The 14,378-nt window shown below is 40.5% G+C and overlaps 1 protein-coding gene across 1 annotated transcript in view; it reads left to right on the top strand.

Annotated features, from left to right (window-relative positions):
- Nucleotides 1–2,801: 2,801 nt before the first annotated feature.
- The window catches only part of ENPEP (glutamyl aminopeptidase), a gene marked incomplete at its 5' end in the record, with an annotated part of 31,020 nt that continues 19,443 nt past the window's right edge, over nucleotides 2,802–14,378 (top strand). The window contains 3 exons of the mRNA XM_084263896.1: nucleotides 2,802–3,415; nucleotides 8,368–8,509; nucleotides 10,158–10,289. Coding sequence (XP_084120022.1) covers nucleotides 2,802–3,415; nucleotides 8,368–8,509; nucleotides 10,158–10,289 — 888 coding nt within the window. The remainder of the gene's footprint in view (nucleotides 3,416–8,367; nucleotides 8,510–10,157; nucleotides 10,290–14,378) is intronic.

Below are 14,378 nucleotides of genomic sequence, written 5' to 3' on the forward strand. Positions count from 1 at the left end.
AGAAATGATAACAGATGTTAGCACTATCCAAGTGACTGATAACATTGCCTTAATCTCTTTTCAGTTTTCTAGAAATTAAACTAAAGCAGTTTAAACCCTTCCAAGTTTGGCCAGTTTAGGGTGAGCTTTCTTCCACTCTCCATTTTGAGAGTCATCATCTTATGCCCATTGGGAGAGGGTACACAAAGTATCTATACCTTGCTGATGAAAGCCATGATGTTCTCCTCTCTGAGGAGGCAGATCCTGTTCCCTGCCCCTCTCTCTGACAATACCCAAGAAGAAAGCACTGGAATTGCCTTTGGGAACTTTGCCCTTCTTTACTGCTCCTGTGTAGAGGAATTAATAGTTTGATCCCTGTCTTATCCTTGGATGTATATATTAAGACATTGATCCCTAGATATCTTGGCAGCTAGGCAGCTTCTTAGCACTACTAGCTGACCCCAATGGTGTCAGTTAGGAACCAAGAACATTTCTGATATAGGAGGGATAATTCTGCTCATAACTACCACTATCAGAAATTTATTATACCTATTTTTGGTTGCAACAAGGCTTGAAGACAGCTGGCAGAAGACAACAGCTATCTGTTAAGCTAATTAATTTGTCACTGCTCATTAGCTTGTAATGTTTTTTACTACTAGTTGTTTTTTTAAGGCTTGGGATAAGAAACACAGATATTTTTCCTGTTTAGGACCAGCTCATCCACATGTATTGTCTAGCTCTCCCCGAGGGAGGTAACTGTTACCAGCAAAGAAATCTGCAAATCTCCTCATAATTGAGTAAGTAACCTGCTCTACTGTCTATAAACTCAAACAGCATTTTCCACCTTCAGATTAGGAGAATGAAAATGGGAATGATGTAAAAAGCATGCTTGAAATCAAGACACATTTAGTATCTCATCACTCATGGCCTTCTCTGGCTCAAGATGTCTTATTTAAATCTATTCTCACTCTTTCTTCTTGTTCTGTCCAATCAGAACAAAAGAAAAGCTGAAATGGTTTTAAATGTTAAGACCATGATCTTCAATGCTGGCTCTGTTGCTAGAAGTTAAATTCTTACCCAATCCATTAAAGGGCACTGGTTTCCCATGTCCTATCGAGTTTTGATCACAGCAGACAAATGGAAAACAATAAAAACAGACATAATGTGAAACAGATTTTTAGCTTTCTGCTTACTTTTTGATTTTGCATTGTTTTTTCACTTTTGAAAGTATCTGAGCAAGAGTTAACTTGATGCTCTGCAAAAAAAGACCTTTTCTTTTCTTAGTTCCTGTTTAAAACACAATGCTGTATAAATAGTTGTGTGCTGCAAAAGTACTGATGTGGACTGGGCGGCTGGCGATATTTCAAAGGGAAAGTTACAGAGCTTGTGAGCAGATGCATTTCTAAATAGACTGGATGAAGTCTATCCTGGAAAAGCTCCTTCCCTGATTCAGTGAATCTTACTTGGAGCATGTGTTGACTGATTCTAAGGCCTAAGTCAAACCATCCAGTTGAAAAAAAAAAGAGGGTAAGTAGTCAGAGAGATGTAACTGATGTGAAGAGCAATGTTAATCTGCCTCCTAATAAACTAAAACAGGAGGCATGAAGCCAAAATGGTATACCTGATTAAAAATCTACTCAAGTGGGCTCCATAAGTGGAGAAAAAGAGTTAAGAGATATGGGGATTGAGTTTTCTATATGACAATGTTTTCCTTTAGTTCAACCTCAAACAAGTTCAAGACTACTGCTGTACTCCAGTTTCATACTGCATTAGCAACATCTTGCTTGCAGGCTTACTTACAGTAAGTTCCCCCAAGCAGAATCAGGCTCTGTTCAATTAATTTGTTTCAATGAAGCGTCACATTGTGATGACACTCAGTAAATGCTAAATTAGAGCTTTAGTACATAAAGCACATAACTGCATATTTAGAAGTGTCCCTCACAGCAAGGGTTCACAGGCAGCACTGCAATTGTGCTGACCAACAAGGCAATGCTATTCCAGGCTACCAATCTGCATGCACAGTTATGAACAGCCTCCTGGAAAACTGGCCCTGGGAGAGGGATTAGACACATTTTCAAGCTTGAAGTCAGTGATCAAAATTTATTGTTCTGCTGTACATTCTTCCACCCATGACTGCCTCGAGTTACTCAGCAGAGGTAAATGAACCTAGAAAAGAGGGGAAACAGTTGAAAAGGCCTTGGAAGATATATGTGCTTTTTGCTGTTTTTTGAGATTTTGGAGATGTCATTTCACAAACTATAGGGTAGAAGTTCAAGGAAATCTTTGCTAGTAAGAGGAAAAAGTAAAAATAAAACCCAAACCTCAAAAACCTAAACAAGACACAGCAGGGAAAAAAAGGAAGAGGTAGTGGCAAAGGTTGAGGGTTTAAAGCAGTTACAACTCTATCTGCAAACTCTTTCTGAAAGCTGCTGACAGAGCTTTGGCATCTGACCATCTCCTAACTGCTGATTAACATAGCACTGTTTTATATTTAACTCAGGCCAGAGCAGGAGGGGCTGGGGGGTGGGGCTGAGCTGCTTATAAGGGGAGCACGGCAGGAACAATGCTCGTCTGTGTTGGTTCCCTCCATCTCCCAGCCCAGCTGCACTCCTTTTGATCCTTCACATTTCTTCCAAATGAGTGTTGTCTTTAATTAATTGTCTCACGGAAAGCAAGGTGGGGGAGACAGGCAGGGAACAGCTATAGCTGTACAATTAACGTACAAACCAAGTCTGCTGAGTTTACTGAATGCAAGTGCTGAAGTGACTAATAAGCTTTTTTGCAGTTAATGCTTTCCTCTAAGAACAGACCCAGGAGCAGAGATGGAGGGCATGGATTTTGAGGATAAGAAGTCCAAGAGGTACTGCATCAAGACAAAGCATGTGGCAATCATCTGTGGCGTCGTAGTCATTGTAGGTCTTGCTGTGGGGCTTGGAGTGGGATTGAGCAGACCTAAACCTCAGCAACCTTCAGATGGAACAGATCAACCAACAAATGCTCCTCCCTTAGTGGATTTGGGTCCCTGTCCTCCTAAAAATGATGACACTGGAGACTGGAGAGATTTCAGGCTCCCCACTTATATCAAGCCTGTCCATTATGATCTGGAAATGAAACCTGAAATGGAGAAAGACATCTACACTGGAACAGTCAGTATTTCTATTGTTTTGGAAAAATCTACCAACTACCTGTGGCTCCACCTGCGAGAGACCAAGATTACAGAAATGCCCACACTCCGGAAATCCTCGGGACAGCAGATTGCTCTGAGTGACTGCTTTGGCTACCAGCCGCAAGAGTACATAGTCATGAAGGCAGAAGCAGAGCTCTCTGTCAGTGGTGAAAATGATCCCTACATACTCACTCTGAAGTTTCAAGGCTGGCTGAATGGTTCCCTGGTTGGGTTTTATAGGACCACCTACACTGAGAACGGACAGATCAAGTAAATCAGTTTTATTTATTAAACTTTCTTCCTTATTTCTACTTGCTCAGGCCTGCTCTATTCCTGTTTCAGCTTCTCAGTCTTGTCTCTCACCAATTTGCTGACATTTCTGGGCTGTTCTTTAATTTTCTTATTCCCCTAACAATGATGTTGTATTCAAAACCCTGTGTTGACAAGTGAATGTGGGTTGGAGAGATGAGGGGTTTGATGATATTTTTCTGCAAAACTTTTTCAAAATCTACTGGTCCCAGGTTACATTGAGCTTTAAAAACGTCTGCCTCATAGAGCTGCGGGGATCAGGGATACAATAAATAACATACAACTCTCACCACTCTCTCCTGTAGCTCCCCAAGGTAACAGTTTCAGTGTAAAATGCTCTTGTGATAGTTTCCCCTGACATCGTCCCTCCTTGATGTTGCAAGCCTAAGGAATACCCAAACCAGAAATTCTCTCTCACTCCTGCAGCTGGTTTAAATTATAGGTAGGGAAGTCCAAACAATGATGGCTATCTTCTACTAGAGTTTTTTTGTGCTCCATCTCTTCCTTCTTAATATATCAATAGTTACTGAAAGAATAGAAAGCATTGGCCAGTTCATCCATTTCACTACCCTGGTTTGCACTACTTCAGGGTGGAAGCTTGAAAAAGCCATTGCCCATTGCTCAGAGGCATTTCTTCACAGTTAACTTATGGAGAGGACACTCATCCGTTTTCCAATACTTGTGTTTCTGATGTGACTCATTTCAGCCTTTACAGCTAGAAAATAAACTTGGCTAGACCTTTCTAAGTCCCTGTAGCAGAAAGATGGAAACAATAGTGGTGTGTTTTTGTGGCACTTGTTTGGCCTTCTGGGACAACAGTATCACGGGTGAGAGGTGCATCAGCTCCATTCAGCTGCTGAAAGGAAATGCCAGGAGTAGCAGCAGTGAGAGGCACCAGCAAGAGCAAATCCAAGAGGCAGAGGAAAAAGCAAACACTGATTTTTCATGATTAAAGATAGCTGTCTGAAGCCAGGCAGAGAACAGCTTAAACCCCAGCCAACTCTTTTGCTCTTATTTTTCTCCATCTACCACCTCAGTATTGCTCTGATTTGGAAGGTGCTTTGGTTTTACACTCTGAGCATCTGACATCCCCACAGCAGTTTTAAAGTGTAACCTCTTAGCATCTTTCTATGTTGAAGTATGTTAGTTCTTTTTTATTGGTAAAGGATACCTAAATATTAAATGAATAGCCCCAGGTCTGTCACAACACTTAATAGCAGGACCTGCCTGACTTAGGACACAGGTCTTCTGAGTCACAGAGGAGAGGTGTGTGCCAGTCTCTCAGATCCAGACGGTGTAGGAAGACAAGGACAGTGCATCTGACATCAGGAAGAACAGAGAACTTCATAAGCTAAAGAAAGCATAAAATGTAAGCTCACTTTGCAAGGGTTTCAGCTTCTTGATTTGGATGCTGGATGCTACAAGGATGATCCTAGTCAGTGGTCTGAAAACCCCCAATAGAGAAAAAAACTTGAGTGTGTGAGTTAGTTTTTTAGGCTTAAAAAGGGCTCTAATAAGAATGAGTGAATGGTGATTTCTGAAATGCTTTTCATGTTTGGGCAGATTGCTTGTGGGGGTGGAAGAGGTGATGTTCAGGGTAGTGGTAAGTACAGCTTTCAGATGAAAACAACCACCACCCAAGTAGTGCTGCAATCACCAACCAAGCTGCTGCTATGCAGCATGCGGGTAGGATGGGGTGAGGAAGGATGGGGAGGGAAGGGGTTTATTGCTTATTAAAACTGCTTTTTCCCTAGCTTTCTACTCAAAAAACCCAACAAACAAACAAACAAAAAACCTGAAGGGAATTAGCTTTTTTTATTTTGCCTTTCCCTGAGGCAGATACTACCCTTGGAAAATTTCAACCCAAATATTTCCTTTTTTCCCATGCTGTAAGTGAATAGAAATCCAATCAAGCAATACCAAAATTCAAGCAGGTCTATTAATAGTGAATGTTAGAAAGAAGGGGGCTGAGGTGAAAATGGTAGCCAATGTGCAATTAACCTACTCCCCCATCCATTCTGGGAGCATTAGAAGCTGTGGAACCTTTTGAGAGAATTAATAACACTGGGAAGCCATCTCCCAGGGCTGAGCTGCTCCCCAGCTGTCAATCTGTGAAAGCAAAGGTCTGCCAAAGCATTGCTATAAGGCCTTTTGTTTACAAACTGGGCACATGTCCAGGGGCTTTGCTGTTGCTTAAATTCAAACGTCCCAACACATTTTGTGAAAAACAGGTAGAAATATGCTGAACATACTTGCAAGTCTGGGATCCTTGGAAGACTTAGGGAGAACACCTCATTTGGGAATCCTGTTCAGACAGATAACTCAATCCCTGTCAGGACAGAGGTGGTTTTGGACATGCCCAGAAGAGGATTTGAGGTAACTCAGGAACACAAATATTTAAATTGACATGTGCATGAGGGTAGGGAACATAAAGCAGAAACTTTGAGAATGCAGATTTTACACTGACCTGGTTAGATGCTCCTGTGGGCACCTGAATCCAGCTGTAAGCACAGAATTGCTTGGGTGACACTATTCTTCTGTCTGTGCATCTCATATCCCCATTGATGAAAGGAGAGTAACAGTCCTTCCATACTTTGCATGATACAGTGAGCATAAATGTGTTACATTTGTGTTAATTTTGGATATTAAGGAAAGAAGGACAAGAGTACTTCCTAGTGTAATGGATTCTTTTAACTCATTAGTTCCTGTCAAGGAATGTGCTAAAAGCCCCTTTATTTTCCCATTAATATTACAGATAATACTAGTGTGTTGCAGCAGTTGGTTTTGATTTCGCATTATTATTAGTGACAAAGTGTGGCTTCCCTTTATAAGAATTCTCTATGTCCTCCATAAGAGGAGAACAAGAAGCTTATACAAGATTGTCAGCTGGGCACATCTCTAACAGGCAGAATTGTGTTGAGGATTTTACTGACTAGGGAAAGGAAAAATATTCTTTGCTGTACAGAAGCAACACTCCTTGAAGAACTTTTTTCAGAAGCAGCAATGAATCTGAATTCAGAGAAAGACTAGGAGAGAAGTTATTTAAGTAGGTCAAGGAGAGGGGGTTTTGCACTAAACCGCTGTGCTTGGGGTGGGGAGGTGGTGTGAAGAAAAAAGAAAAAGAAAGGGGAAATTTATTGTGGTTATAATTGCAGCACTATTTTATTTTGCGAACAGCTGGATGCAGTCTCAGCCAGATCATCACCTATTACTATAATATTTACAACTGTCACTTCTAGTTCACATTTAAATGTCTGGATATCAACAGTAAGTAGAAGGGCAGAAGCCACCAAGCAGTGAAGAAAATCATATCTAAAACTGCATTATACAGTTTGAAAGGAAATTGCAACATTTAATTTTTCTAGTGCCACTTCTATGCATGCTGTGGCCTGGAGTTCTCATCATCTACCCCATAGGAATCATTGTACTAAGGTTTTGCACAGCTGATGTATCTCTACCTCCACAAACTCCACAAATATATGAGAGCAGATGGATTATCACCTTATAAATCAACAGAGATATCACAGTGTTATCAGTCTGTAGGAACAAGATACAAATGTGTCAAAATATATAGCCAATTTTATAAGGAATATCTCTGAAGCATTGCCCTGGGGACTTGAAGTTAACTTAATTGTGAAATAACTTTCAAATCCTACAGAAAGTAAGGAGTGACATCAAACAATTTATCAAGCAAGAGAAACTCTGTTGAGCCCGAAGTTATGTTAAGGTGAATGTTCATTACGCTATCTGCTCGTGAGCCTTTAAGTTACTATTCTAATGAACACGAATGGTAGGAATCCATACATATTACTTCCATCAGGCTTGTAAATGACCATTGGTGCTACAAGTTCCTAATGACCAGTTTAGTATTTAACCATCACAGAGAAATGCCAAGGGCAAAAGAAACATTGAAAAATCGTTTGTCAACTGAGCTTGTAGGATTGCTGCAGACCTGTAATTTATGATGCACACTTTTAATTACTGTTTGGAAAGAAAAACTACCTTAATATAGTTGGAGCAGCTGTAGAAGTGCTGTCAGAAAATGCTCGACATTCCAGATTAATTGAAGAAGCATCTATGATCCCTTTCACCATCAATCACTGGAGGATACACTCTGCCACTGTATGGCTCATTAATGAGGGAGCCCGATGTCACTGTGAGACACAAACATTCACAACCTTCACCTTATTTTTTTGTACATGACCCCTACTGTCTAACACCTTCAGTTGTTTTTGCATAACTGAGATGACTTTCTACACCCCCTAACACAGCTAGCATAGCATCAGTTATGTACTAGGATGTTCACCTGAACTTTCCATGATTTCTCCAGCAGTTTCATTAATGGAGTCAGGGGAGCATAACAGCACTGGCAGAAAACTGTACATGGCAACTGCAGAAAAAGAAACAGAAGCAGGATGAGATTTTAGGGGCACTTAAGCAATTCCAAGATGTCTTCTCAGGAGGTGTTCCAGAATCCAATCCCAAGATATGCTCTAGTGGGTAAACAATACATGGAGTGCTTAAGTAAACATCTCTATACCATGACCTTAATTTCCTTTCACATGACATCCTTGGTAGTTCATTTTAGGCCCAAAAACCTATGGGAAAGCAGAACTTTTGAGCAAAACTTTTACCATCTTTGAGGGGGTCATTGCTATCTCATTACCTGGCTCCTAAAAAAAACACTGCTGTCAAGCAATTTGCTTTAACTTTTACTCTGAAACATAGAGGATGTTGATGACAGACTTTGAGGTTCATGCGTAAGTGTACCATGTAAGTTTGTATATTTTTGTTGTCACCTATTTTTATGAATGGACAGCTACACATAAATATTTGTGAAACTACCAAAAAAATATGCTGATAAGATTTAAAAGGTATATAATGAAAGCCTGACAATGTGTTGTTTGTTTAAGGAGCATTGCAGCTACTGATCATGAGCCAACAGATGCACGGAAATCATTCCCATGCTTTGACGAGCCCAACAAAAAGGCAACTTACAACATATCTATCATCCATCAAAATACATACCAAGCACTTTCAAACATGCCAGTACAGGTATGTATTTCCCAACTCTGCTGCCTAAATGGAATGGTTCTGTAAATCCACTGGAAAGGTAGCATGGATCACAAGGTCCTTGCACATTCACAGACTCTACCACCCAGACACCGTAAAACTAATGGCTAATAAATATTCCATAAAACAGGACTGGTTGGTGGCTGGCTGGCTGGCTAGGACTCCTAGTGGTTCACCAGCACACAACACGGTGATAAAGAATGAAATCCAACGCAGAAATGAAATGTCTCTTCCTTCTTTAGCTAGTTGACCCTCTATTCAGATAGTCTAGATGAGCATGCCCTACTAACTATAAATAGGTAATGGCAGGTTATTCAGTCAAAACAGGTGGACTCTGAGAAGGAATACTTCAGAAACAGCTGCTTCCCAGATGAAAAATTTAAAATAATCACTGAAACTACATATGTTCCAAAGCAAGTATCTGCTGCTGATCACAATCTAATGGCAAAGGATCCTGCTTGAAAGAAATTCTAGGAGTATTGAGTATTATTTTTAATAATATAGGATCTGAATTCCCATCTGTCAGCTCATGGGTGTGACTCTTGTCAGTTCACCATGACTACAATTTCCTAAATAATCTATTTCTGGATCTGCTGGGTCAAATTCCAAATTTGGTACAAAATTCAATCAATTCTTTTCCTCTGGGCACTCTGGAAGAAGATTGAATGGCTTTCAGCTGAGAGAGTTTCTAATGAATAGTTTAACCAAATGTGTAGTCCAATGTAGAATATGTTCTGAAGTGGAGATAAAATGCCAAGTTAAAAAATAAAAATTAAAAAAGAGCTTCCAGCCTCCAGGCTGTTGACATTTGCATCTTTCCAATCACTCCCCAATCCAGAAAACAAAGGTCTGCTTTACTGAGTAGTTTTATTTAAAGAGTCCCTTAAACCTTAACTGCCTCCAACCAATGCAGCTGAGAGAACTATTACCAATCTCATACAGCTGCCTCCCAGATCTTTTGCAAATTTAAAGCTCTGACCTATTGTTAAAAATATTTCTATGGTACTGAAAAGAGTACGATGAACAACACATGAAAAAAGAGTGTTTGCTGTACCTTTCCTCACAGACGGTGAGGGCACAGACAAGGAAGGTGAGGGGATGAGTGTAGTTGTAATCAAAATTTAGTGTGTTTTGAGGTTAGCAGTGCTAATTTGTATCTGAATGGGTTCAGGATAGTTTCACTAGACTGATCTTTATCCTAAGTAGCATCTCTACAATCCCTGCCTCCTACTTGATGTATGTATTTAAGAGGAGAGAATCCAGTCTCTTCTCTGAACAAAGTAATGTTATGTTATGCAACCATTTCAAGAGCAAGACACTCTAGCAATAACTGCAAAACTCCTGTTGGCAAAATTCCTGTGCACATGATTGATTTCAATCCTTGATGAAAATTAGAACCAGGTAAAATTATTTAGTGCAAAAAACTAAGTCCCATTTCGTGTATTGAAGTATTGCAGCAAAAATATTTTGTCTGTTCTCATGCCATCAGCAATGGGATGCCAGAAGAAGTAAGCCTGGAGAGGTGATTTATCATTCCTATGCAGTTACAGCCTTCACAGAAATATTGTACCCTCTTATGCACGTGTTTGCAATTCCAATAATAAAATTAATTATTTTTCCATTTTTGCAGGAAACTGTACAGCTGGATGGTGGCTGGACTAGGACAACTTTTGAGAAGTCAGTTGCTATGAGCACTTACTTGGTATGCTTTGCGGTGCACCAGTTTAAATACATAGAGAGAACATCTCAGAGTGGAAAACCTGTAAGTCCCGTTGCAGCTTGAACATAGTTCGGAGGACAGATGTTACTGTGGTTTGCATTTCTTAAAAAATGAAACATCTCTTTTTATAATGCAAACAGGACCATATTTTTCCCTTTCCTATAGCCTATTTTATGCAGTCTGTTTCATTAGATCAATGTTCACAGTGGTCCCTCTGACCATCTTGTTGAGATCTCTGTCAGTACCTCCCATATAGGGACACAGGAGAGGAAGGTGCACTACTTCTCCAAACTCATCCCTGACCCAAAGCCCAGAGTCTGAGGGAATGTAGAAGTCCAGGGGTACAAGAGATTTACAGGCCATGAATACAAACACTTTACTGTTCTCTATAGGATGAAAGGTGTGAATCTATGCACTTTATGTCTTCCTATTTATAGTCATGAAGACATAGGACTACAGTGCTCTGTGCCTTTATGTATTGGCTCTATTATTCTTTATTTAACAACAGTGGTTAAATATAACTGTCCAATTTAAGTTCTTTACAAATAAGTATAGAGGTGATAATGCCTGCCTGAACAGCTGTATATTTGCTAGGTGTCATAATGAAGTGGGTGTGTTTGAATCTCTATCCATAAAATTAATGTAGCTCCTTTATTTAGATACAAAAGGCTGTCCTTGCTTAGATTCAAATCTGAATATGCAGCAGATCAGGCGTAAGGAAGTCTCAAGACACTGTGTTGAATCCAATCTGAAAGCCTAAACACAATATGGCCTCATCATAAACTTCTCATTTAGACTAAACCTAGGCTGGGATGCTCAACCCATTGTTAATTACTTATCAGTTTACCTTTTTTTTTTTCATGTGAGACAAAGGATGATCCCAGGGCTGTATGCTCTTGCTGCTTCCCCTTCCTTTACCCTTAGGGGTGTAACACACACTTTTGCAGTTCAGTTGAGCTGGTAGCACTTTCCTCCACTTCTGGAGGCAGTGACACCAATCTAGAGCAAAGTCCCAGCCAGACCACTGTTCTCCTAGCAAGTAATCTCCTCCTGCATTTCACTATCCAAAAAAGCTCGGCAAATCCTTCCCTGCTTAAGGCTGTCCACTGATGTGAAAATCTGTCCTGTTTAAATCTCCAAAGTGCTGATCCAGCTCTTAGCAAAGACTTCATGGCATAACGCTGTGCTGAGGCCTCCCTCCTCTACACCATCCCTAGCATGATGCTCTATGCTTATATTATTTCTTGACAAATAACTAAGGCTAAATTATACTTAGCCAAGCAAATGGAGTCTGGTTTGAGATAGCGATGCAATATTCTGTGATCCCTGCTGTTCAGCTGAGTAATTTGCAAAACAGGAGAATTTTTTAGGCTGCCCAGACACACAATTTTGATAACCAGATGCATTTCAGCAGGGCTGCTCCATTCACTATCAGGGACCGGATTTTGGTTATTCGGCCTCAATAGATGTTGTCTAAAGTTTAGTTATTTTAAGAATCAGAATTTGTGCAGCTTTTGTAGAACATATCGTGGTAATGAAAAAAAAAAGTGCTGAAGTTGTATGTACAAATATTTATATTCTAGATGCAAAAGTTAACATTCTCTGCTTGTCCATACCATGCTCCAGAATATGGATGTGAGGTCAACATTTGTTTGCTGTTTTCCCCAAGCAAAACATTAAAGGCCACAATGTTCCTGACTGGTTGTAGCTTTTCTAAATAGAAGGGAGTGTCCACTGAAACTCACTAATTAAAGTGTGTGTATGTACAAGCAGGGGTATTCATGTCAGTATGGAGATTGACTGAAGAAACAACTTCTAATTCAGGCCTTGATTACTACATATTTTATTAATGCTATTCACTAAAAGTCTGAGAACTTGCTGCACTAGAAAACTTGAACTTCAAGTGAGGTTAAAATCATCATTTCCTTCCTCTTAGCATGCATATACTTTTACTGATATTAAGTATATGTGTAAGTTTGTTTTTGAATAAGGGAGACACATAAATTCCGTCACTAAAAATTACCTTTTCCCCAGGAAAACCAGGCTATCTTTAGAGTTTTAATCAGATATTTCAAAAGTCCTTTTCATAGAATCACAGATTGGTTTGGGTCAGAAGGGACCTCAAAGACAATCTAGTTCCCACCCCCATGCCATGGGCAGGGACACCCTCCACCAGACCAGGTTACCCAAAGCCCCATCCAGCCTGACCTTGAACACTGACAGGTAGGGGATAGCCACAGCTGCTCTGGGCAACCTGTGCCAGGGACTCCCCACCCTCAAACCAAACAGTTCCTTTCCAAAAACTTTAAAGCCCAGCCAAGCAATGAAGTATTTAGATTCACCAACTGCTGAAAAGAACATTCCGTATTTACTGTATACACTGCTGCAATAAATCCTTCATTCAACAGAAAGTATCCATGTGATCAATAAATTGCTTTTGTAAACAATTGCAACAGCATACAGCTCACATGACATGGTAAATTATTTAAAAACTCTGCCTGTCTCTGCAAAACCACTGCCCTAACAAAGACATTAATGGAATCAACTGTGAGAAATCTGCTTACAGCTGGAAACGATGCTCCTGAGCTGATTACCTGTCAGGTACCAAATGTCTGGTTTGGAAAATCACAGAGGAGATTATACAAATGAAGCCCAAAGTCACTATTAGTGCATGCTGAAGGTTTTGGAAACCATTAATATGGATCAGCTAGGGGACCAAAGGCTGCTAAATTGGGTAAAGAGCTTACTGAAGTGGAAATTGCAGATTGTAATTGCAAACTGACCCAGAGGGAAATCCCCTAGCTGGAATGGATTCCCGATTGAATTTCATAAGCTTTTTTTGGTTTTGTTTTTTCATTCCAGTTTTATTTTTGACCACTTTCCTGTCCTCCCTTCTCGTTGGAGGAAGTGTAATTTCATGGTATTGAAATCAATGTGTTGTCAGGCTCCAAGAGGGCTCCTAGATTAGGCCAGTTCTTTTGCTCAGTTTGGACCCTAAACTCCTGGCTGTAAGACAACATTGAGGAGCAAACAAGCCACACCAACACAGCTAGAAGAATGTGGCCCATTCATAAGAGACACAGAGCCTGAAAAATTGGATGGATCAGGTTTCCTAAATCCAGAAACTTCACTCCACATAAATATGTCTTCCTTTCCATTCTGGATATTTTAGGGAAGAGAACAGCCTACAATTCCTGTCAGTGAACTCTCTGGTGCTATGGCTCTGCTCTGGGGTAGAGATCCATATGAGCCTTGGGACAAAGAGGTTGAGGGAAAGACTCCCAAAAGACTCCATAACTTCTGAAGTCAAATTGTCTTCACGATGTAAGGATAACATCTCGAAAGGCTTTTTCCAGCTGTAGACCTCCTCATCATGTTTATGAGTACCATAAGGACTCTAGTCCTCCAGGAGTTGAAGTTTCTTATTGCTTGACAGTAGTAGCCAAAGCAGTTCTAGGCACTAAGCCTCCAGGGATAGAAAGATCAACACAGCATTTTTTGCGTTAAGGAAAAAAAGCATGCTCAGACACTGAAGAGGAGCACAGAATGGTCACTTACCACATACAGGGCAACCAAATGTGCCAGTTCTCCTGGGCTTGTTGTATGTGAAGAGAAAGAGTGATTTTGTTTCTGGGATTTCCAGAGGCTCAGCAGCCTCAGCCTCATGATAGCTGTGACTGTGTGGCTGTATGGTCTGAGGTCCTGGGCAAACGCCTCTTGACCTACATGGGCCAACATGTCCAGGAAGAGTTACAGATCTGGTAAATGCACTATCTTCAGAGGATCTGAGATCAAACATACATACAAGAACAAGGGGAAATTATGATAACACTAGGTAGGAAAAGTAGGAAGAAATTGAAGAATATAAGATGGTCCAGGCTTCAGACACATTTCAGGACAGATGTGTTCCTAAAGATTGGTCTGATGGAATCAGTCCAAACTACTCAGAACACATGGATTCTCTTTGATTGTTCTTTCTTGATCTTCTTTCTTCAGAAAAATGGGCCTTTGGGAAGAAGGGGTTAATATGCACCCAGGCCGTGCTCCAACCTTGCCTGCTGTGAGCTTCTGGACATGGGTCTTGTCAGTTTTACAGTTTAGGCATATGGTGGAAAGTGTGCACAGATTATG

This window comes from Gallinula chloropus (genome assembly GCF_964237585.1).
Source record: "Gallinula chloropus genome assembly, chromosome: 4".
Lineage (NCBI taxonomy): Eukaryota > Metazoa > Chordata > Aves > Gruiformes > Rallidae > Gallinula > Gallinula chloropus.